At 38.8% G+C, this 22,115-nt stretch overlaps 2 protein-coding genes across 7 annotated transcripts in view; one reads left to right on the top strand and one right to left on the bottom strand.

The window, feature by feature from the left end:
- The first annotated feature begins 852 nt into the window (after positions 1–852).
- On the top strand, positions 853–6,827 carry chpf2 (chondroitin polymerizing factor 2). The gene is made up of 4 exons (XM_008396636.3): positions 853–2,126; positions 3,150–3,714; positions 3,798–3,980; positions 5,087–6,827. The coding sequence occupies exons 1-4, from the start codon at positions 1,855–1,857 to the stop codon at positions 6,356–6,358; spliced, it is 2,292 nt and encodes a 763-aa protein (XP_008394858.1). The 5' UTR covers positions 853–1,854; the 3' UTR covers positions 6,359–6,827.
- Positions 6,828–8,261: 1,434 nt separating this feature from the next.
- Positions 8,262–22,115, bottom strand: part of smarcd3b (SWI/SNF related BAF chromatin remodeling complex subunit D3b) — a 51,084-nt gene continuing 37,230 nt past the window's right edge. For all 6 annotated transcript variants that reach the window (XM_017301934.2, XM_008396639.3, XM_008396638.3 and 3 more), the window contains 8 exons: positions 21,280–21,375; positions 16,277–16,378; positions 16,016–16,177; positions 14,944–15,041; positions 14,711–14,846; positions 12,356–12,478; positions 11,659–11,760; positions 8,262–11,577 (listed from right to left, as the gene is read on the bottom strand). In XM_017301934.2, coding sequence (XP_017157423.1) covers positions 11,524–11,577; positions 11,659–11,760; positions 12,356–12,478; positions 14,711–14,846; positions 14,944–15,041; positions 16,016–16,177; positions 16,277–16,378; positions 21,280–21,375 — 873 coding nt within the window. In that variant the 3' untranslated portion in view covers positions 8,262–11,523. The remainder of the gene's footprint in view (positions 11,578–11,658; positions 11,761–12,355; positions 12,479–14,710; positions 14,847–14,943; positions 15,042–16,015; positions 16,178–16,276; positions 16,379–21,279; positions 21,376–22,115) is intronic.

Below are 22,115 nucleotides of genomic sequence, written 5' to 3'. Positions count from 1 at the left end.
CCCAAATAATTCTTCATACTAATTCATTTTAAATAGTATTCAGTTATTAAGTATTCATGTGTAGAATATCAATAGTATTACAAAACTAACAGCTTTAGCTCATTTTGGATGTTACAAATGACAATCTTACATTTTCTTTGTTGTTTCACAGTGACCATGCATATGAGGCTTCACAAATAACTAGTTTTAATGGAAAATCTGTTGGTGACACTGAAATTTGATTACCAACTTCAGAAATACATCTCAACCAACTTTGAATGTTGTAGTTAGAAATCAGAAATTTGGTAATTGTTTTATACGGCTAACTACTAGCAATGCAAGCTTAAAACTGTGGGTTTGTTTCTGTTTTATCCTCTCAAACACCCTGCTCACTATGTTTGAAATGCAACTATGAATCCTGGAGATCCTTAATATCTTGAGCAGTGGCAGCAAAAACGTTTGTTAAAGTGAAACTGTGAAGATAAAAATGAAATTGGTCCAATTAGATATGGTTTCTTATCACCATAAGAAATTTACCCTGAGTACCTTAATCGCCAGTTCCAATAGCAATTAATTATAATTACGTTATAATTTTACAACTTCAAGCAAAGTCCTCAGATTTTGACGCCAAAATACGTTCTTTATTTTTTTTTTCGACAGGAGCCGGCAGATCAGGTAGGCTCTGCCACGACCGACACATCAGTTGTGAAATGTTCTTTTCCTATTAACAAATTTAAAATGGCAATATTTTATGCTTAAAGGCTTTACATAAAAATTGGAAAGTGTATTTTAAAAAGTACTACGACTAATAAAAATGTTTTCAAATTTGACTTAGTGGCAATCTTACTGAGGTTTCTTCACATTTAAAGGTGAAATGCACCTTCCTCGCATTAAGAACATCATGTTCACGAGGCTACACGATGACACATATATTAATATATCAAAAAATAATTACACTTTATTAGTGGGCTTTAATAAAATCTCCTGTTGACAGCACAGGTCTGACAAGCGAGCAGAGGTGATGCTGCAGTAGCAGATGTGCAGTCAGTCTGTAATGATGAGGCTGAAAACGACGTGAGGGAAGCTGTTGACACACTTTGTGTGTGTGGCACACAGTTTTTCAGGAAGTCAAGAAAGCGAAGGCAGTGGACGGCATGTTTTTGACCGCATTAACGTTTTTTTTTTTCCCAGCAGCTAAACGGGACTTGTAACAGCTTCCTGTCGATGATCGTGGAGGTGGATCGACGTGTCTGCACTAACGGGTCGCGATGCTAACTCGCTAGCTTGATCTTTCATGTTTGTTCCTCTTAGATGTTATTGTTAAACGTTACAATTTAGATAAGACGGACAAAACTCTTCCTCATTCGCTTCGGGGTTTGTTTTTTTTAAATTATTTTTAATAACCAGATTATTGCAAAGCGACTTGACTTTAAAAGGCTTTCTGTTGATTTAGTAAGTGACTGCTAGCTAAAATGAGTGGAGCTGATTAACAAAACATGGGTTTTATATGGATGGAGGCATGTAGCAGGGAACATGTGAATGATTAACCAAAACAGTTTGAGGTCAGTAGGAAACAGTTGGGGAATGTCAAGCCATTTGCATGCATCTGTTGTTTTAAAGCGGAAAACTTTTGCGTACTGGTAGCTACATAGTTAAAAGACATTCAGTAATGGTATAAATAAAAGTGGAATCCTGTTAGGTGGTGGCCTAATCTAATCAAACCTGATCTAATTTAATAGGAACAGTAAATTATATCCGTTTTTTCTTGTTTTATTAAACAGATCTCGTGTTTTTCAGCTCCTGCTTGGGTAAAATGAGTCTTAGTTGGCCCGTAGAGCGCTGTCACCTTTAGGGTTTAGCTCTTAACGATCAACCATGCGCCTCTCGACGTTTTTGGCCCTCTTCAGGCCCGCTTTGCCCCTCATCCTGGGGCTGTCTCTGGGGTGCAGTCTCAGCCTTTTGATGGTGTCCTGGACGCAAGGGGACGCGGACGACCCCTGCGGAGACGAGCTGGCCAAGGGTGGGCTCTTCCTGGGCAGAAGAGACGCTCAGAGAGGAGGGAGAGACGGAGCTGGAGAGGAGGACTTCCAGCCACGAATAGTTCCCTATCACAAGGACCCAAACAAACCACACAAGAAAGTCCTCAGGTGAGTGGAAAAGTCGCCTTTTGATGCTTAAAAATACTACACTAGCACCCACATATGAAGTCAGAAAACCAGAATAAAATGGTTTAAATTGGCATCAAAAGAAGAGAAATTAATATGCATCCACAGTGTGGAGCATGGTAGAGGCAGAATTATGCTGTGTGGATACAGGTAGCTGGTCAAAGATGGTAGGCATAATGAGTGGAGCTAAACAAGATACAACATTGTTAGATGCTGCAAAATCTTGACACTAGAGAGAAACTAGGACTGTTACAAGAACAAATTACTGTAATAAGTTATTGCGATAAATTACAATATTGTTTTGAAACCTTTTTCAAGTAATATAGCATAATGCAAGAACACATTATCAAAGATAATCCAGTTTTTATTAAATCTGTTCAAACTCGAAAGTCTTGAGAAATGAGTAGGGCTGCAGTTAATGCTTATTTTAACAGATTATTCTGACGATTAATCGATTAATTGGGTAAAAATAGCAAATTCTGCAGATTTTTCATTTAATAACTTAAACATATTTTATACAATATTAGAAAAACATAAAAAAAATGCAAATAAACAAATTACATTTTTATTTCGAATAAGAAAATAAACATTTTATTGTCTAAATAAATATCAATAACATAACATTCCTATTAGGGATTAGGAGCTAAATGCTCTTTAAACTAGATTTTCTTTACAGAATCAGGTGAAGCAAAACTATGTAATTTCAGAGTATCTGGATAGAAGATATTTACAAAGATTTTTAAATCTTAAATACAAAATGTATATATTTTTTGTACAGTTTTGGATTAATCTTAAACTCCAGTTAACAATTAATCCGTTCTAAATTAGTTAAATTACATCAATAATCGATTAATCACGATTAAATCATTGCAGCCATAATTTCACGAGTTCCATAGTGAGATTAGTAATTGATTAATCAGGAATTACCACGATTAATCGTTTCAGTCCTAATTGTTTTTGTTTTCTTTATTTTCTCGCGGTTCTGGTCTGATTTTTCTCCATCAGAACTCGATACATCCACACTGAGCTGGGCATCCGGGAGCGGCTGCTGGCGGGCGTCCTCACATCTCGGGCCACCCTCAGCACGTTAGCCGTGGCGGTGAACCGCACGGTCGCCCATCACTTCCACCGAACCTTTTTCTTCACGGGCCTCCGCAGCCCCAAGGTGCCACACGGCATGACCGTGATCGCCCACGGCGACGACCGGCCCGTGTGGCTGATGTACGAGACGGTGCGGCACCTCCATCAGCACTACGGCTCGGAGTACGACTGGTTCCTGTTGGCGCAGGATGACACTTACATGCAGGCGGGCCGCCTGTCGGAGCTGGTGGGCCACCTCAGCGCGGGGCAGGACCTGTACATGGGCAGGGCTGAGGAGTTCATCGGCGGGGAGGAGAAAGCGCGTTACTGCCATGGCGGCTACGGCTACCTTCTGTCCCGCAGCCTGCTGGCGCGGCTGCAGCCGCATCTCGACACCTGCCGCAACGACATCCTGAGCGTGAGACCGGACGAGTGGCTGGGCCGCTGCATCATCGACTATCTGGGTCTGAGCTGCGTGGAGGTGCACCAGGTAACAACAACAATGCATTTATGCACTCGACAAATAAAAAAAACAGAGCAAAATCTAGACGTAAATTTTGTGACGACTGACAGGGCATGACGTATCGCTACTTTGAGCTGGGGAAAAACGCAGATCCAGAGCGTGAGGACAGCGTTGCCTTTAAAAACGCCTTCGCAGTTCATCCCGTATCGGACCCCAACCTCATGTACCGTCTGCATAAACGCTTCAGCCAAATAGAGCTTCAGTGGACTTACCAGCAGATTCAGGATCTACAGGTTTGTTGCGTTTTGCTTTAATTTTTATTTAACACCTCCAAAAAAGGCACGTGGATATGTTTTGCCCCACCCTAACAACCGCTTGCTCCAAGCACAAATTCCTGCTTGATAAATTATTCATCCATGTCAGAAAACAGCTTTGTTGAGGCATGTCAGTGGATTATAATCCTCTCTAAGCTCAGAACAGTTAAATTTAATGACTGCTTCTATGTTTTGTTTCTCAAAATTGAAAACTTTGACTTTCTAATAGAAATATTACCTCATCTCCTTAGAAATTTGAGCTTTGACACTTTGAGATGATGAACAGTTCACACAATATGACCAGACCTGGGTCTCTTTATTTCATTGCAGCGAGATAACTTAACTTCACGGGTCAAAACTCTCACTATTGAACTGACTAGATCAGGGCTGCAACGATTAATCATAATCGACAAGGAATTGTCAACTAATTTACAAATCAGTTAATCGATAACTGAAGTATACAGACTCAAAAGAATAATAAAAAAAATAAATAAACAGGTCAGGCTGACACTGTACTGACGTAAAGTTTGAGCTTTTCGTATGATGCTTGATTTATTCATCTTTTGCTACAAGTAATCAAGCATACTCTAAAGGAATGCTAATTTATTGCAATTAACGTAAACAAAATATTTATTTTGGTATTTTAAAAAAAGAAATGGAATTTGTTTGCATTTTTAAAACAAATTTCTAATATTGTTTAAGAAAAAAAGCTTAAGTGGTTAAGTGAAAAATCTGCAGAATTTGCCCAAAATATTTTAATTGATTAATCGCAATAATCAATTACTAAAATAATTATTAGTAGGACTGCAGCTAACAATTATTTTAGAAATCCATTACTCTGTTAATTATTCTTACAACTAATCGATTACTAAGTTAATTGGCAATTATTTCAGTGATCCATTCATCACGATTAATCTGATTATTCGTTTCAGCCATAGTTTTAACCCTGCAAACTTGCTAATGAGTTAATTAGATTTATTTGGAATTTAAATAAACAGCAGCTATCTTAAAGGTACTTTGGTTTTTTTTGGTAAGGTACTTTGGTAAGGTACTTTGGTAAAGATTTTTTTTGGTGTATCCATCAGGTGCAGATCAGCAACCTGAGCCACTTGACCCCTGAGGGTAAGGCTGGGGTCACGTGGCCAATCGGCATCATCTCCCCCTTCAAACCCAAGACCCGCTTCGAGGTCATAAACTGGGATTACTTCACCGAGGAGCACATTTACTCCTGCACGGACGGCTCTCCCAAATGTGAGATGAGAGGAGCTGACCGAGCCGACGTCAGCACCATATTGGAGGTCGCCGTGGAGCGGCTCAACGAGCACTACCAGCCGCAGCTCCGCTTCCGCAAGCGGCGCCTGCTGAACGGCTACAGACGCTTCGATCCCACGCGTGGGATGGAGTACATACTGGATCTGGCGCTGGAGGCTTTCACCCAGAAAGGTCACAGCCAGGTCATTGCCAAAAGGGTCAACCTGTTGCGACCTCTGAGCGCTGTCGAGATTATCCCCATGCCTTACGTGACGGAGGCAACGCGGGTGCAGGTCATCCTGCCGGTCACCGCCCAGGATCAGGACTTCGTGGGTAACTTCCTCGACATGTATGTGACGAACACCCTGGACACCCACGATAACGTCTTACTGACCTTCCTGTTCATCTACGACCCCTTCGACGCCCAGAGAGTCAGCCAGACCGACGTGTTCGCCGGGGTCAAGTCGATGATCGGCGAAGTGGAAAAACGTTATGGCGACGTGAAGATTCCCTGGATCAGCGTGAAGACGGAGGTTCCCTCGCAGGTCAAGCTGATGGACATCATTTCCAAGAAGCACCCTGTTGACACGCTTTTCTTCCTGTCGAGTGTTTGGACCGAGGTCAACGCGGACTTCCTGAACCGCTGCCGAATGAACGCCATCAGCAACTGGCAGGTTTTCTTCCCCGTCCACTTCCAGGAGTTCAACCCCGCCGTCATCTACCGCGACCAGCAGCCGTCCGCCTCCTCCACCTTCGCCTCGGAGTCTCTCCGTGACGGCCACTTCGACCGCCACGTCTTCGACGAAGCCTGCTTCTACAACGCCGACTACATGAGCGCACGCACCAAGATGGCGGCTGACATTTTGGAGAACGAGGAGCTGATGGAGAGCATGGACGTTTACGACATTTTCGTGCGTTACTCCGGCTTGCATGTGTTCCGGGCCGTGGAGCCGGCGCTGATCCAAAAGTACGTGCGGCGGGCGTGCAACCCGCGGTTCAGCGAGGACATCTACCACCGCTGCGTGCTCAGCAACCTGGAGAGTCTGGGGTCACGGTCGCACCTCGCCATGGCTCTGTTCGAGCAGGACCAGGCCAACAGCACATAAAACACTGGTCTAATGCTGATAACTGTGGATTTAATCCTCTTTTTTCTGGAAATCTAACGGTACAAAGATGTCAGGATCGATAAAATAAAACAAAAAACAATTATAACAACCTTAACTGTTTACAGCTAGCAGCTGAAAGTATCCCTGCTCATTACGGGAACTTTTGACTTTTACTTTTGTACCTTTGAAATGTGTCACGTCAAGACAGCAATGAATCATAGAAGCTACTCTGATTCCTGCTGTTTGCGTTCTCAGCCTCTGAGACGGTATTTATCTATTTAGGCGTATTTCAGTATCTGTAACATATAAACAAAGGCCTTCTTTGTTAATAATCATTGGAAAGAAAATCACTTGAGCCATAAGTCTTCCATTGTGGAGCTGTTCAGATACTGGAAACAAGCTGAAGCCATTGGCTGCCTTTTCTTTAGGAAATGTTCTTTTTGTAAGAGGTATTAAAGAGTAAAATTTACGCTCAGCTGCTTGTTTTTTTTTATTATTCGTATTTGTAAAAACAACATTATTATCAGATATCGATATTGGCTTTAGTTTTTGTATCTGTGCAGCATTTCCATTTTCCTTTGCTTTTTTTTTTTTTTTTCTACACAGAGGTTGGGAGTGTACTCAAGTAAGAAGAGCACTATTTTTAGTCAAGTAAAAATAAAAAGTAGCCATCCAAGAAAGTATTTGATCAAAAGACGAGGGTTGCAGAGGTTTTTTTAAGGTCACAAATATGGACTGAATTACTATTTTCTTGACTTTCTAATCCTTTTAGCAGCTTTTTCTGGTTGTGGTCAATACTTATTCCCTGCCTTAAATTCAGAATTTACATATATTTTAAATTTATTTAAGATCTAGTGGGAATTTCAGGTCAAAAGACAAAGTAGAGATCAATTATTTCAGAAGAATTGTTTTTGATTGAGCTGGAAAATGGAGCAGAGATGTTCAGGAACCATTTTCTGGTTCTGATGAACATTTTGTTCCTCGGCTCCACGCCCCGCCTTGTCTCCTCACATTAAATCTGAAAAGTCTCCACCCCGGTCCAGACATGAACCCTTTGCCCAGACGACAATTCAGCCAATGATCGCCCCGGCATTAGGTGGTTAAACCCCGACGCTGGGATTGTGGAGAAACCTGAATGCCTCGCTTCATGCAGCCTCATTGCTGATGCAGCGAAATGAGGCCCGCTAACCTCCCTCGCCCCCGAGAGGGGCCGTGGGCTCAGGAGAATAGCAGCGCAGTGAAAGAGGCTCTTTCTGAGGCGGCAAGGTGCTCCAGCTCCGCTGCAGGTCACAGTGGAAAGGAGGGCCTCCACCTGCTTCCTTCAGGAACAATAAAACTCTTGTCTGCCGCCTCCAAACAGCGCCGGGCTCCTGCAGGAAGCAGACCCCACCAATGAGCCGGAACATTTTTCTGAGGCAAAGTCATTTATGTGACAACATAACGAGTAGCAGACTTTATAAAAAAAAATCTTAATTTTCATATTTAGGCACTTTGCATCCTCTTCTAATCGTCCCAAAGAACATTAACTTCTGGTCAGACTATGGTAGAGAACCAAAAAGAAGAGTAGCACCACTTCAACGTATTTTTACTCTAGTAAAAGTAAAAATTAACAGTCCAAGAAATTACTCAAGTAAAAAGGTATCTGGTAAAAGGTCTACCCGCACTGATAAACGATCAAATTATCAATCATTTAACAATTAAAATGACATCAGAGGCCCAAAAATATAAAGTTAAGTTGAAATTTTGGTACTTTAAGGATGAAAATGACAATTCATATTGGTAACAAAAAAAAATCAGGCAGACGAGTTTTCCAAATCAGTTTCCAAAATGTGGATTTTAAAATCATACTAATAAATTAACATGTAGCTTTTAAGCTGTAGAACAAAAGAGACTTCACATCTGATGGCATTTACAAACTTTGGCAAGCGCTTCTTTATTTACATCCAGGCTGTCTCACAATGTTACAGCTGTATTCCCCTTTTTCTTTACAGAACATGATCATGAAACCCTTTAGATATACAGCATTATTATTTATTATTAACCTCCTGTCGGTGACCCTCAGTGTAAACAAAGAGAGAGTAGCTCCCACTCCTCAGACCCACATGCAACAGTATGGACAGGGATCGGTGACAGACTTAATACAGTAGTGATGATTCTGATGCAGAGGAGTTGCAGCTCTAGGTGTCCTCCACAAGAGGGGGTTAGTGATTCAGTGACAACATTATAAACGTCCTGGACATGCTATGAATAAAATTTAAAAAAAGAAGAAGAAAAAGAAACACTCCAGGTGAGACACGGGACTGATTTCCTAGCTACAGCTACCTACAGAGTGCAGTGAATATAACTTAGTCCCAGTAATGAAAACACACAGCTCACACCTACAGTTAGTTAGTTGCTGGTAGGACAAGTTATTTTTTTTTTTTCTTTTTTGGCAAAAAACAAACAATTTTCAGAAGGCGCTGTCAGCAAACTTGCCGAGTCCTGCCTTGGCTACGTACACATCTATGCAGACCTTTTCATATTTACACGGACTGCCTCATCAGATGTATTGATCCATGTTCATGGAGCATGCATAGGTCGATTTTTGTGTACGCTGGGATAATAAAGAGGGTCTCACCCACAATAAAGAGAGTCCCGACAAAGAGTTTACAGCACAGTGCAAAGTAACCCTCCCTCCCATCCAAAAACAAATAATCTAATCGACAGTACAACATATACATACAAGTCATTAAAAAACGTGTAAAATGAGATTGGTGCAGATTATATTCTGTTGCAGCTACTGAGACTGATTTTTGTTGCAGCTCCCACGGTAAGACACTAAAATAAATCGACCCCCAAAGTGGGAATAATTAAAAACCAATGGAGCTCCCATACTGCAACATGTAATCCAAACAGATGTGGACTGTACAGCTGGACACCAAAACATATTTACATTCAAATCTCCACCGAAATACCCTTCATCATTCTTTTTTTCCCCCTTCTCTGTGCATGTATAACATAGAAAATGTAAAATGCAACAGACCTGGACTTAACTGCTAATACTGCTCAGTTATTAATATTTTTTTAAAACACAGATTTGTGTTTTTGCCCAGTTTCTTTTGTTCTCTGCTTCTTTTTATTGCATCCTTTGGTATAACCTTCAAAACACTGATCTTACAAACACACAAAAGGGATTATTTCCACCGCAGTGACGTGTTTAAAGGAAAAAAAAAACCCAATACGATCGTCACAACTTGTTTTCCTTCATTAAAATGCAGCGACTGTTTTGGTCAGAAGTTTATAAACATTCATCATGATGCTAATTTTAGGTTTCTTAAAACGAATAATTAATAAGGAAAAGGCTCAAATCTATACATACAAACCCACAAAAATATGTTTACGTCTCTTAGCATGTTGTACCTCAAACGAAGCTTCCGGTAGCATCAGGAAGCATTTCATATACAGTAGTTCTGGCTCTATTTTACCACTCTTCTTGGCTGAATTGGTTCTGAATTTGGTTTCGGAACTGGTACCAGTTCAAATATAAGAGCAGTCTACAAAACATTTCGGGTGCTCATTCAGAAGATTGACGTTAGCCTGCTAGCATCAGGCTAGGTAGCGCTTCCTAAACCAATTTTGACAAGCTGTGTGACTCGATGTTAATTCTAGATACTGTAATTAATCTCATTTTGATTAAAAGCTAAATTGTTGCTAAATTATTGAATAAATAGCCATGAGCTCAACAACAAATATATTTATTATTTTTAGTCTGTTATTTAGGTTATTCAACCATCAGATTGGTGCAAAGTGATATTACACCCATACCATACTTTTAAGTGCGTCAGGAATCCCTTATTTATGTAATTTAAGGAAAAAAAATGCTTCTTTGAAAATGTGGACGCCAATATTGACATTGGGGAAGAATGTCCTGTTGTAACGTATTGAGATGGTAGTTTAGGATTGAATAGTTTTGCTGATAGGCTAGTTAGTTTTAGCACAACTTTGACACAATAATCTTTTCCAGCATTATATTAGATTATTTTTGAAGCAAAAATTAACTCCCAGTAGGTCAAGAGCAGCATCATCACCCATCGCTGATGTTTGCAGATGATGTTGGATTTACGGGCATACCAGAAACGCACAAATACAAAGGTTCCCATGGGAACAAAGTGTAAAATAATAAAAAAAAAACCTAATAATTGTGTTAACATTTAAAAATCAAAGTAATTAATTAACCAAAATTAAAATCCCAGCCTTAGTTTTAAAGTGTGTTTGGAATCATGGTCCTGTGCTGGACCAAAATACCCAATTGTGTGCATTTTGCCAAGAAAACTTGTTAAATATTTAGCCAGAAAAATTTAATAAACTTATTGATGATGTTCAGAGGTTTGTATGCTTATATAAGAGCATGTATGTGTTGTTTTGCCCTCATGTGAATTAGATACAATTTTATTAACTTGAAAGTTCCCAAATCTTGGTTTTTAAAAGTTAAAGTTGTTAAACAATTAGTTCACCAAGGAGAATTGAACATAAAAACTATTCATGGAACAAAGTTAATATAATACTTATGGCAGTGATGAGTGTATGTAAACTTCTGTCAAACTGCTGATGGCATGGTAATACTTTAGCTTTTCAGTCTCTTTTTTTAAGCAAACTAAACATGGTAGAGAAACGATGAATGCAACCAACACGTCATGTTTTATAATCTGCAGCCACCCAGAAAACTGTAATCTCATATTTTGCTGGTGTTATTAATTAACCCTTAAAAAAATAGGATTCAAATGAGGACAAATAAAAAAAATGTGCGTGGTTAGACTCATCCAGAGCACAAAGATGGAGGTGTGTGAGCAGCTGGTCGACAGTTTTTGCGGGACATATTTACAAAGCCGAGCCTCTGAGGGCCAACAGTGCTGCTAACGATGATTACTTCATGGTCTTTTCAAACAGGAAGTGCATTCATATCTGGGTCTGACAAACCGCTGTTGAGTCCTATTTAGCTTCAAAACTGTTGACAAACTGAATGTGGACTTCTCTAGGTTCAGCTGAAGATCTAGACTTCACTGCTGGCCTCACACACACACTCACAAAAATCCAAACACACACACATGCACACGCGCGCACACACACACACACACGCACACAGAGCTTAAAAATCCAGAGGCAGAACTTCAGGAGGACCTTCTGCTTTAGGTGTTGCGAACTGCTAAGGCCTGTTCCAGCTCCTGTCTCCTCTGCTGGATCTGTCAGGAGAACAGCGAGTTAGAAGAAGAAGAAGAAGAGAGATCTTATAAAAGATGAGCCAGTGGGTGGGCTTTCTTCACCTTGCAGTAGAAGTAGCGGCTGACCGCCTCCTGGGACCAGGGTTCGTGGTAAAATGCTGCCCTCCGCTCCTCTTCAGGGTTCCCCACCACATCGGTCATCAACTGCAGCACAAGTTAGAAAAATGGACGCCATTTACATCCTGCAGCAAACATCTAAGGTGATGACAAACTGAAACTACGAGCTTTGGTAACTTTATGTTAAAAACCATTTTAAGTGCATTCTTAAATACTATTGAATCAATTTAATCTATTGTGATTAACTATTTCTTGGTTCCGCGTGAATCATATTGAGGGTTATAATCTTTATGTTGTTATTTCATACATGTTTTTAACTCAAAACACATGGAAGTGTCTAACAAAATGCTACATTTAATTTGAGGGACCAGATGAGAAGCCATGTTTTTTTCACTTTATAAACTCCATGTTGCTCCACAGTCAAAGTTCAAGAGTTATTATTTCCTTTTAGCAGATTTTAATATAAATACAAAAGTTCACCATGTATTTATGAGGCATATTTCAACAGTGTTCAGGAAAAAAGAAAGATGGATGGATGGATGGATGGATGGATGGATGGGTGGATGGATGGATGGACGGGTGGATGGATGGATGGATGGATGGATGGACGGACGGACGGATGGATGGACGGACGGATGGATGGATGAAAAGATGGACGGATGGATGGATGGGCATGTCGAACCTTGAGGTCTCGGCTTTGGGACTTGAGCCAGTCTTGGATGTAGCCTTTGGGATCTCTGGAGAAGCTGAGCATAAAGTCCCGTTGGATCTTCAGCTGGTTGATGGACTCGATGGTCTCATGGATCTGGAAAACAGAAACACCAGATTCAAACCTCTGAACCAGAAGACCCATCCTTCACCGCCTCTGACCTGGCAACACCTCCTCAACTTGGCAGCTTAGTTCAAAATTAGAAGTCTTACATGATTCATTCTAGCATTAAGGAATTACATTTTTATCGCTACGTAAACTTGTTCATCAATTTTCCGCCACATCAGTGGCCAAAATTGACGTCATAATCTTCATATTTTATGAGAAACCAATATTTCTGGGTGCTAAAATATCACAGGGTTCAAGACAAGACAGACAAAGCAACAAAACAGAGTGAAGAATTTTTTAAATTTTACATAGAAATCATAACATCATCAGCATACTTACATATTACATATATTACAAAGCATGGTTTTCTGCTGAACTTAAAAGCAGGACTTCCCCCTAAGTGGACTGCAGCCTCATTAAACCAGCAATGGTTCTGCAATCCTTTTCAAGTAAAAAAAAAAAAAAAGTCTACCATGAAGGAGCTTTACGATTTACCAGGAAGGGGCTCTGCTGAGAAACCGGTTCCCAAATGAACAACAGATGAGTGATAAACAGTAACAGAGTCCAGATAGGCAGAAACATAAACTACACATAATGAAATAACCAGCGCCAGGTTTTCTAAATGAAACAGAAAGAGGAACTGGACATAAAAAAGAAACCTTGCAGAAATAATAACCGTACGAAACCCCCCACCCCCAGATGAAACAAAGCAGCTAAAGCCATTTTTATAAAACCTAATAAAATGTAGCCCATTTAAAAGTTGGCTCAAAAATCTTCCAGCTTTTACTGACTTGTGACCGCAATTTTATTTCACACGTCTAATTTCTGGAGTCATCCCAAGACCTCATATATGTTGCTTTCCAACCATCATTTCAGAAAACAATTCAATAGGTAATTGCATATTATATCATTTACTGTCTAGAAAAAATGTTGGGTTTTATTTATACAGTTCCACATAAAAAGTATTTGCCTCCTAAATCTAATCACTGTTTGTGCCAAAACTGACAGCAACAATTCCAGTGAAGCATTAGCAGTCATTGGCAGTGAGTACGTTGCATTACTATGGAGGAATTATGGTCCCACTCTTTGGAGAAATGTTTTAATTCAGCCATACTGGGATGTTTCCAAGCATAAACACCTGTTTAAGTCCAGCCTTTGACTAGGCTACTTAAGATTAAGATCACAAACTGATAGAAAGAAGAGCTCAAAAGTCGTATTCAGAACCAACACATTTGACTGTGGAATAATTTTACAACAGACATAACAAGACAGAAGTTTCCCAACTTGATATTTTCCCAAACTCTTGGGGATCATCGAGATGTTTTTTGGGAAAGCCTTCGATGTTTCTTCGGTCCGCAGTGATTTCTGTATTTGAGCCGTCCGTCCAATGGATGCCATTTTTGCCCAGACTCTCTCTTGTTGTTGGATCATAAACACTGAACTTAACTGAGGAACATCAGAGCTGCAGCTATTGTTCTAAGAAGTCTTGTGATCTCTTGGATGGGTTGTTGATGTGCTTTCTGAGTAATCCTGGGAAGGTTCAACTCTTCCATGTTTTTTTCTATTTGTGGAAAATGACTCCCACTGTGATTCACTGGAGTCTCAAAGAAAGAAATGGCTTTGTAACCCTTTCCAGACTGACATACCTTGTTTCTAATGAGTGGAGCGTCACAGGTTGCTGCGGTTCGGTAAGCCATTTTATGGTTGGCGTATTCAGGAAAGCGTTTCCACCACCAGTTGGACTCTCACTCAGCGGGCGGGGTTAAATCTAATCACCTAACGATCTAGTTTGTCTCGTGCTTGTCACAACCAATGGCGTTTTACTGTCCCCCATCAGTAACATCAGTAGTTCCACTCTAACCATATCGTATCATTCTACTATGAAGCTACTACTAAAGGTGGCCCAGGAATGGTGCTGTCTACGTTGGTATGGGCCACTTTTACAAAAGAAAACACACAAAATAGCATTCTGAATCACACCAACCCGTGTTTCCCGGACAAGCCCCCAATCGCTATAGCAACAAGGGAGAAATGTAAATTAAATCCAAACAAACTAAAGTTAAAATCAAAGTTTCCAATATAAAATGTGAACTTAGTTGTGTCCCTTATTTTCAGATCATTTGGTGGACCAACATGACTTAGAAAAGCTAAAAAGTATGTCAATTAATTGGTTTCTTCAGTAAAGAAGACAGGTATCAACAAAGACTTTAAGACGTTCACCTTGTTGTCGAGGGAGGCGATTTCCTGCTGGTTGGCGGTGGAGAGGAGGAAGCTGCTCATCTGGCTCTTGAGGGGGTCTTCCACCTCCACGTCAATGTCGTAGCAGGCCGTCTTCTTCTGGTCGTTGGGGTCAACGCTGAGGGGAAAGCAAGAGAATGAGTGAATCCACAGGAAACAGAGAGGGGTTTTACTTACTTAGGTGAGATTTCATTTGATCTAGAAGGAGTCTGAACCTGATGACATGGTTGATGACGATGGGGTCGGGCGGTAGCAGGAGGTTAGTGAGGCGCTGAGGAATCTCAGAGAACTTAAGGCGAGGACAGTCGAAAATCTGTAGAGCAGGACAAGGATCTTCAAAAATAAACCTTTATAGTAGAACCTGTGATGAACCTGAGGCGACCCATTTACAGTTCTCTGTTTACATAAAATACAGGAAAAAAAACTGGCCACATCAACTGAACTCAATCAAGTGATTTTTACCAAGTCATTGGACAATGGAGGATTTTTTTATCTTACAATTTTAACATTGAATGCAGGTTGTGTGTTGATCTTAGCTACTTAGCTCAAACTACTCTAACATGCAGCTGTTTTAATCACTTTAATTACTACTCTGAATGCAGATTCTGGTAACTTTAGACAATTTTTGTAGCCGTTTCCTGACTTAGATGAACACACATTTGTCTCCTTTGAATGTTTTCTTGTCTTCATTTCTTAAAAGTGGCTAAGAGCAATGGGCTTTGGTATTTTCTTGTGTTTGCACCTCATTGAAATAGGGAGTTGTGGAGTTCTAATTAAAAATTTCTAGATAAAAAAAAAATGTAATTTTAATTAAAATAGAGCTGAAGCTGCATTTATTATTTTCCAAATAATCAGTGAGGATAAAAAGCTTCGTGCCAGCAATTTTGTTAAAAAGATTTATTACCATTTTGATTTTGTTCTCCACTGATTACCTGCCTTCAAATTACAAGTTAGTTTTTCCCAAAAGTTATAAAGGAAAATTATGCTGCAGCGGTGAAAGATAAATTTTTATCTAACCTGAAGGACGCTATTCATCCTAGATTTCTGTGCTATTGCTACAAAGTCAAACACTCTTTATTTTTGAGTTAATAACACTCAGTCATAGCATTGCAAAAAGTCTACATATCCCATGTTTTTTTATCTTTCTCTCACAGCCATCTTTATTACTTTTTATTTAAAAAATGCCCACTTCCAGTTTTTATGGGTTTTAGATATTTTGGGAAAGCTGTCCAGTTCATACTGCTGTTTTTTGCCCTTAATAGTCTAATTTTCTGTAACATGGTGTACCTGTTGGAAGTACTTGTCACAGTTGATGTACTCTTTATCATGCGAGTCCTGCAGCTTGTTGGTCTTCACGTACTGCCAGAGGGCCTGAATGATGCAGGAGCGAGTCTGAGTGTGGATGCCCAGCAGGCGCGCCAGGCGCAGGTCCAGCTTAAACTGGGGAGGCTGCAGAGACATTCTGATTAATAAAAACTATAAAAACAATCCATATTAGATAATTCATACTGGATCTACCATCCTGTCAGATATCTGTGGCGCCCTCACCTGGTAGTCCAGCATCAGCAGCAGGGTACAGCGCACGCTCACATCTCCCGGTCTCTTCACCTGGAAGCCGTCTGTCTCCTGAGTGGTGGGTGTGCGGTGCCACTATAAAAGCAAACAGACCAAAACTTAATTTCACAAAAAAGTTCGAATCATGCTCTGGAGAGTTTTGGCATCACCAGATTAGATTATTATTAAACATAATGCTTATTATTTGGCTACTGATAACAACGATAATCTGTCACAGACTCAGTGTTAGACTCAGCTGGCCTGTTATTTCCACTTGTCGGATGACAAATGTGATCAAAAACTTGTAGACTCTCAATTATCTTAACAATTACCTGCATTTTATTTCTTTTAGTTAAAACAGACATTTTAATCATTTCTCTAAATCTAAAATCAACTGTAAATTTAGAGAAATCTAGAAACAATACTGTTATAGTACTTGCATTATACTATAGAGGTTTATTTTGGTAAGTTGTATTGTTTTCACCTCAGTAGAAACATTCATTCATTCATCTTTTCAACCTTTCATATTTCATAGAAAAATAAGCGCTGTTGAATTGGAAGAAGCAGAATATAAGCAGCAATATAACCACAAAGCAGAGGAAAACAGTTCTATTTTTTTTGTTTAGCACTTTAGCTAACTTTGAAAATATCTAGAGCATTTAAATTCTAAAGCGTTAATTTACTTTTCTTTTTTTTTACTGCTTTCAGTTGAATAAAGTTCAACCTCTATGTTGAAGTTTTGGTTATTGATTGCCAAGAATGCGTCAAGTTAGACATTAATATTCATGCTCTTATTTTGAAGGCGCTGAAGACACAATAGTTCCATTTCCTCTCCTCACGTTCTCTCTCTTTTTCCCCATTATGTTATTTCAAAGACAGACAGAAACAAAATAAAACATGGTCAACAGAGAACAAAATATAAATATAACGTCTGCGAACATGCAAGTTATGAAGCTAAAACTAAATTGGTGCTTTTAGTCTATCAAGGGAAGATATAATTTAAACAGAAGTTAGCACTTTAGCATTAGCTTCTGCTGAATACCGTGTTGCTGTAGTGCTTTGGTGTTAGCATATAACATTTTCGTTAGCGGTGTGATTTACTGACAGTAAGTAAGTTAAGTAGTGAGACCAGTTATTTTATAGAGGGAATACAATTAAATATATTTAAATATATATAAATGCACTGAAACTCAAGGCTGGATTTTTCAGACTGAGATTATGCAACTGCTTTGAAGTTTCCAGATCTTTTAGGATGAAATTTATATAAACAGCTTTACCACAGAGGAAATCTTTCACCATTAAAACACAATAATCAGAGCCATGACCTTCACAGGCAGCACTGCTTGATAAAAGGTTAAATATTTCTAAAGCAGTCATACACAATGAGAAGAAGAAACACAAGACAGCAAAGGTTTAGCCAGGATTTTTTTTTTGTCTTCTATAAAAAAAGGATTTATAGATCTAACCTTGGGTGATTTTTTCTGTGTTTTTGCAGTCAAAAAAAATAGATGAAAGCGTGACTGTAAATTATGATAAAACAAGTGCAGAAAACTAATAACACAAAGACTTCAGTAAGAGTCAGTTCTGTCTTTCCTCTCAGATGCATAAAAAACACATTTTTCTTTTAACGAATGGCCGCCGTTCTCAGAGCAGATCCAGCACTGAATGCACCTCAAGAGGGGGATGAAATTCCTTTGATTGAAAATCACTTAAAGAGAAGCACCTGAGAGTCGGGTTGATAAAAACGAGGAACCTTGAGAGGCCGTCATTTTCACTTTGAAACTCCTGAAGTGGATTTTTTTCTCTCTTTTTTTTTTTTACACTTTTATGGAGATGCGGAGTGAAGGGCAGCTGCTGTTTGTTTATAATAACCAGGCTGCCGTTTCCACCATCTGCATATTGAAACAACCTTGTGTACTTGAAATTAAAGAGAGCTATTTTTCTGCTGTTGGAGAAAAAAATCTGCATGCTGCTCTGCCTCTCATCCTGCTTTATTTCCAATTTAACCAATGCATGACGAGGAGCAGGCGAGATGGGATCATTGTTCCTCAACATTTAGCCAGACATGACAAAATGGGAATTTTCAATGAGGGAAACTATCATTGACCTTGACTACAGCACTGGAAAGTCCGATCCAGTGCTTTAGAGACGCTCCGTGTTGGTAATGGAACAAACTGTTCAAGACGTGTGAATGTTGTCCTGGCGGAGCAAAAGGAGAATTTACAGCGCTGCTGACATGCAGTGTGTCAAAGGAAAAGTTGACATTTTTGCATTCTCTCTCACTCATACACCATTTTTAATTTTATTGAGGGTTTGAGTTGGATTTTTGATTTTGAGCGTAGCCAAGAAATGTTCACAACTCATTATTTTACCAATTAAAGTCAAACTTTGAGTTTCTAATGACTGGAATTAAATGGTCTCGCTGCAGCTCATTTTCTCTGCCTACAGTAAAAATAACACTTTCACTTTTTTTTTTAATCACATAATGACAAACCTAATGAAATTACTGAGATTTTAGGTGGTAGCCTAGACTTTCTTTAGTTTGTTGTAACATGTTTTCCACTCACATACTGCCATTCACTGCACTAATGTTGTTATAAAAATTTTATATATAAAATATGACTTTGTAATTTAACGCCTTGAAATTGGGTGCCTGTCTCTTTAAAAACTCCTGCTACTTCTGAAACTCCACCTTTCAGGAAGTCATCACACCATGGCTCCTCTCTGAACTTTCTTGAATGGTTGCCATGGATATTAAAGGATTTCTCAAACATGCATGTAAGAATCATACACTCCAGGTATGTTTCTGATGAGGGAATAACAGCATAACATGACGAAAAGTTCAAAAATGTTAATTTTACATGATACTGCCCCTTTAACTAAGAGTTTAAAATTTTATAGTGTTTCTGGTTAATTTTAACTGGTCCTCTGTTCAGTATCTAACCAGGTTCATAGTGATGCTCCGTTTTGCTTTTTGGTTTCAATAACTAAAACACACACAAAAAGACTCCTAAACTTTCTTTCACATAACAAAAAAACATGTTTAAAATGGATCTTGAGGTACTTTATCAAGGATCTTATCCCCTACTCCAACATCTCTCTGCCTGGATTTCTCACCATACAGTCAGACAAAGATTTACAGAGGAGCAGCAAAAGCAAATGAGGTGGATTAGCAATGCTTATTGTTACTCTGAGATCTTAGTTTGTCATGACAGCCATGAGACAATCAAACAGCAACAGTCTTCAGTTAGAGGCCTCTTTAGGCTCGTTGCAACACTGACTGCAACAGGAGTCAGTGTAGCAGTCACAACATGGTGAAGTCACAACATCGCCATCCACAACAATTAAATCTATTTAAATTTCATACAAAGAAACTGCCACAAAGTGACAATTTGCTCCCATTTCTTAAAAAAAAAATATATATGGAAAAGTAACAGATAACTGAAAAAATGGATGTAGATGATAAACAAAACATAAATTGCAAGATTTTCCCCAAATTTTCCTTTCAGACAAAATAAAACTGCAGTAATTCTTCAGTTCTTAGAACTAAAACAGCCACTGGGAATCTCCAGTTATCTCAGTGTTCCAGATTAAAAACTTGAGAAAAGCAGCAAAAATCCCCTGAAACGTTTAAAGACCAGGAGAACTTTAAACGTTATAAAACTTCTGCACATCGTTGTATGAATAACGTGTTGCTCATCTGTTGGCATCAATGAAGTGAGACTCTAAACCGTCTGTCTTCATTCAGGCTTACATCAAACAACATGTCCTTTGTTTCACATTCATAATAAGTGACGTGAAACAATAATAAGTCGTGGTTTTAAGGGGCTGTCATGAGCTGAACTACTTGGTCTCGGTGCTCAGGTGCTTCTCTTCGCTTTACTTTCAGTTCAGACGTGAGAGTTGTGTCAGTTTCCCAGAGTTTATTCTTGGCGAGAAGCTGAGCGAATCCGAGACGTAACACGAAGACATTACATTGTGACTCGTTTAAAGTAAAACAGTTTCTCACCAGATCTGGTGACTTATTTCTAAAGGACGAGTAAAATATCTGGAAATACTGAGTTTTAGTTCAACAACAATAGCGCAGATTGTACCAATTCCGGTTGATTGGGTCTATTGAGGTTTGGTCAGATGTTATTATTTTTATAGAGAAATAAAAATTCAAAAGCTTTGGCAGCAAAGAGTAAGCTGCTTTTTCACAGACCTTTTATTTTTTTTCAGCTACACTTCAGGGTTGAATTGTTTGGCTAAAGGACAAATTTTTTTTATCTTTTCTTGACACTTTTGTTAAAAATGTAAAAACTTTAAGAGAACAGAAACAAGGGACTATGGCTGTCGCTAAATTGATTTTATCGATTAATTGAAATTTTGGTTTTTGTAGGTTTAATTTTTTGATTGTTTTTACAGCAATTAACTCCTTGGGTGTCGTCAGCACGCCGAAGAATGTTTTGCAGTTTCTATTTATTTACACTTTGAATGCAGGCAACTATGACTGAATATTAGGGACAAGATTTTGCAGTTTTTTACAAGAATAAAGTCACATGACAAAAGCAAAAATAATACAAGAATAAAGTCTTAATATTACCAGAATAAAGTCGTATTATCAGGAAAATAAAGTAGTAATTTTGATAACTACAACACAAAAAAATAAAAAAATTCTCATTAAAATGACTTTTTTCTAGTGAAATTACACATTTATTCTGTACATTTTCTGACAGTATTCTTGTAATTAAACCAAAAGTCTTGTAGCTTGGCCCTAATAATTTGTTGTACAAATTACAAAAGGGATGATTGGGATAAAAGTCACTTTTTGAAAATTTCTAATTTATTTTTTGGAAAAGAAAGCGAGAAAAAAAAATCGATTAAAATCGTAAATCGGATCTGGTATGAAAAACCCCCCAGATTTTTAACTTTTCGGTCAAATTGTTCTGGCCTTTATGAGACCACATGCTGTGTGACCTTCCTGTTTGTGTGTTAAAGTCGCCGTGTGTGCCGACCTCAACCAGGTGGTTGTCCGGACCGTACAGCTCTTTGTCCAGCTCGATCACCAAGCTCTTAAAAAAGGAAGAAAACTTCTTCTTCTGCTTCCCCGGCTGCAGAACAGACAGACAAAAACAGTCATTTCATGTCCCGGATCTCATCAATTCATCAATTCTCCCATCGCATCATTACTTCAGATAAACCACAAAGAGTGAAAGTAACACGGTTAATCGTTCTCATGGTTCACTTCCTTTTGAGATTTACTGAAAATATTTGTGGGTTTTGAAAGCTTTCCCCTGTTATGAATGTCGGATCTTATGGCACAAAACAAATCATTTTGCCTTTTCTCACCATTTAGTCATGTTATTCTCTCAGCCAACACATTACAGTACATCAATAAAGAAAGTGACTGAAAGCCCAGAAGAGCTCTGGGTTTAATTACAAGCTTTAATAAAGAGAACGCATCCATTTAACTTGCAAAATAAAAACACAACGTTCAAATAGGGCTGGGCAATAAATAGACTTTATTGATTAAATCAAATTTTTGTTTTTTAAAGATTACTTTAAAAAAAAAAAATCTGCATTTTTTTATTCACCAATGCTAAAGGCGACCATCTTGTTTTACAGTTTTTTCCTCATAACTAAACAAAAATTTGTTTTGCTAATACAACTCACAGGAGGTATGATTGAAAATATCTTTGTCTTTATCTTTGTAATTTATTTTTTAGAAAATACGGTGAGAAATTAAAATTAAAATTTATTCTAGTATGAAAAAAAATGGTGGATTTTATTTTTAAGCTTCATCGCCCAACTCTACTTTCAACCTGCCAATATTCTGTAGAAAAAAATCTTA

This window comes from Poecilia reticulata, chromosome 20, assembly GCF_904066995.2.
Source record: "Poecilia reticulata chromosome 20, P_reticulata-male-v2, whole genome shotgun sequence".
NCBI lineage: Eukaryota > Metazoa > Chordata > Actinopteri > Cyprinodontiformes > Poeciliidae > Poecilia > Poecilia reticulata.
This window is presented reverse-complemented; position numbering and strand designations above follow the sequence as displayed.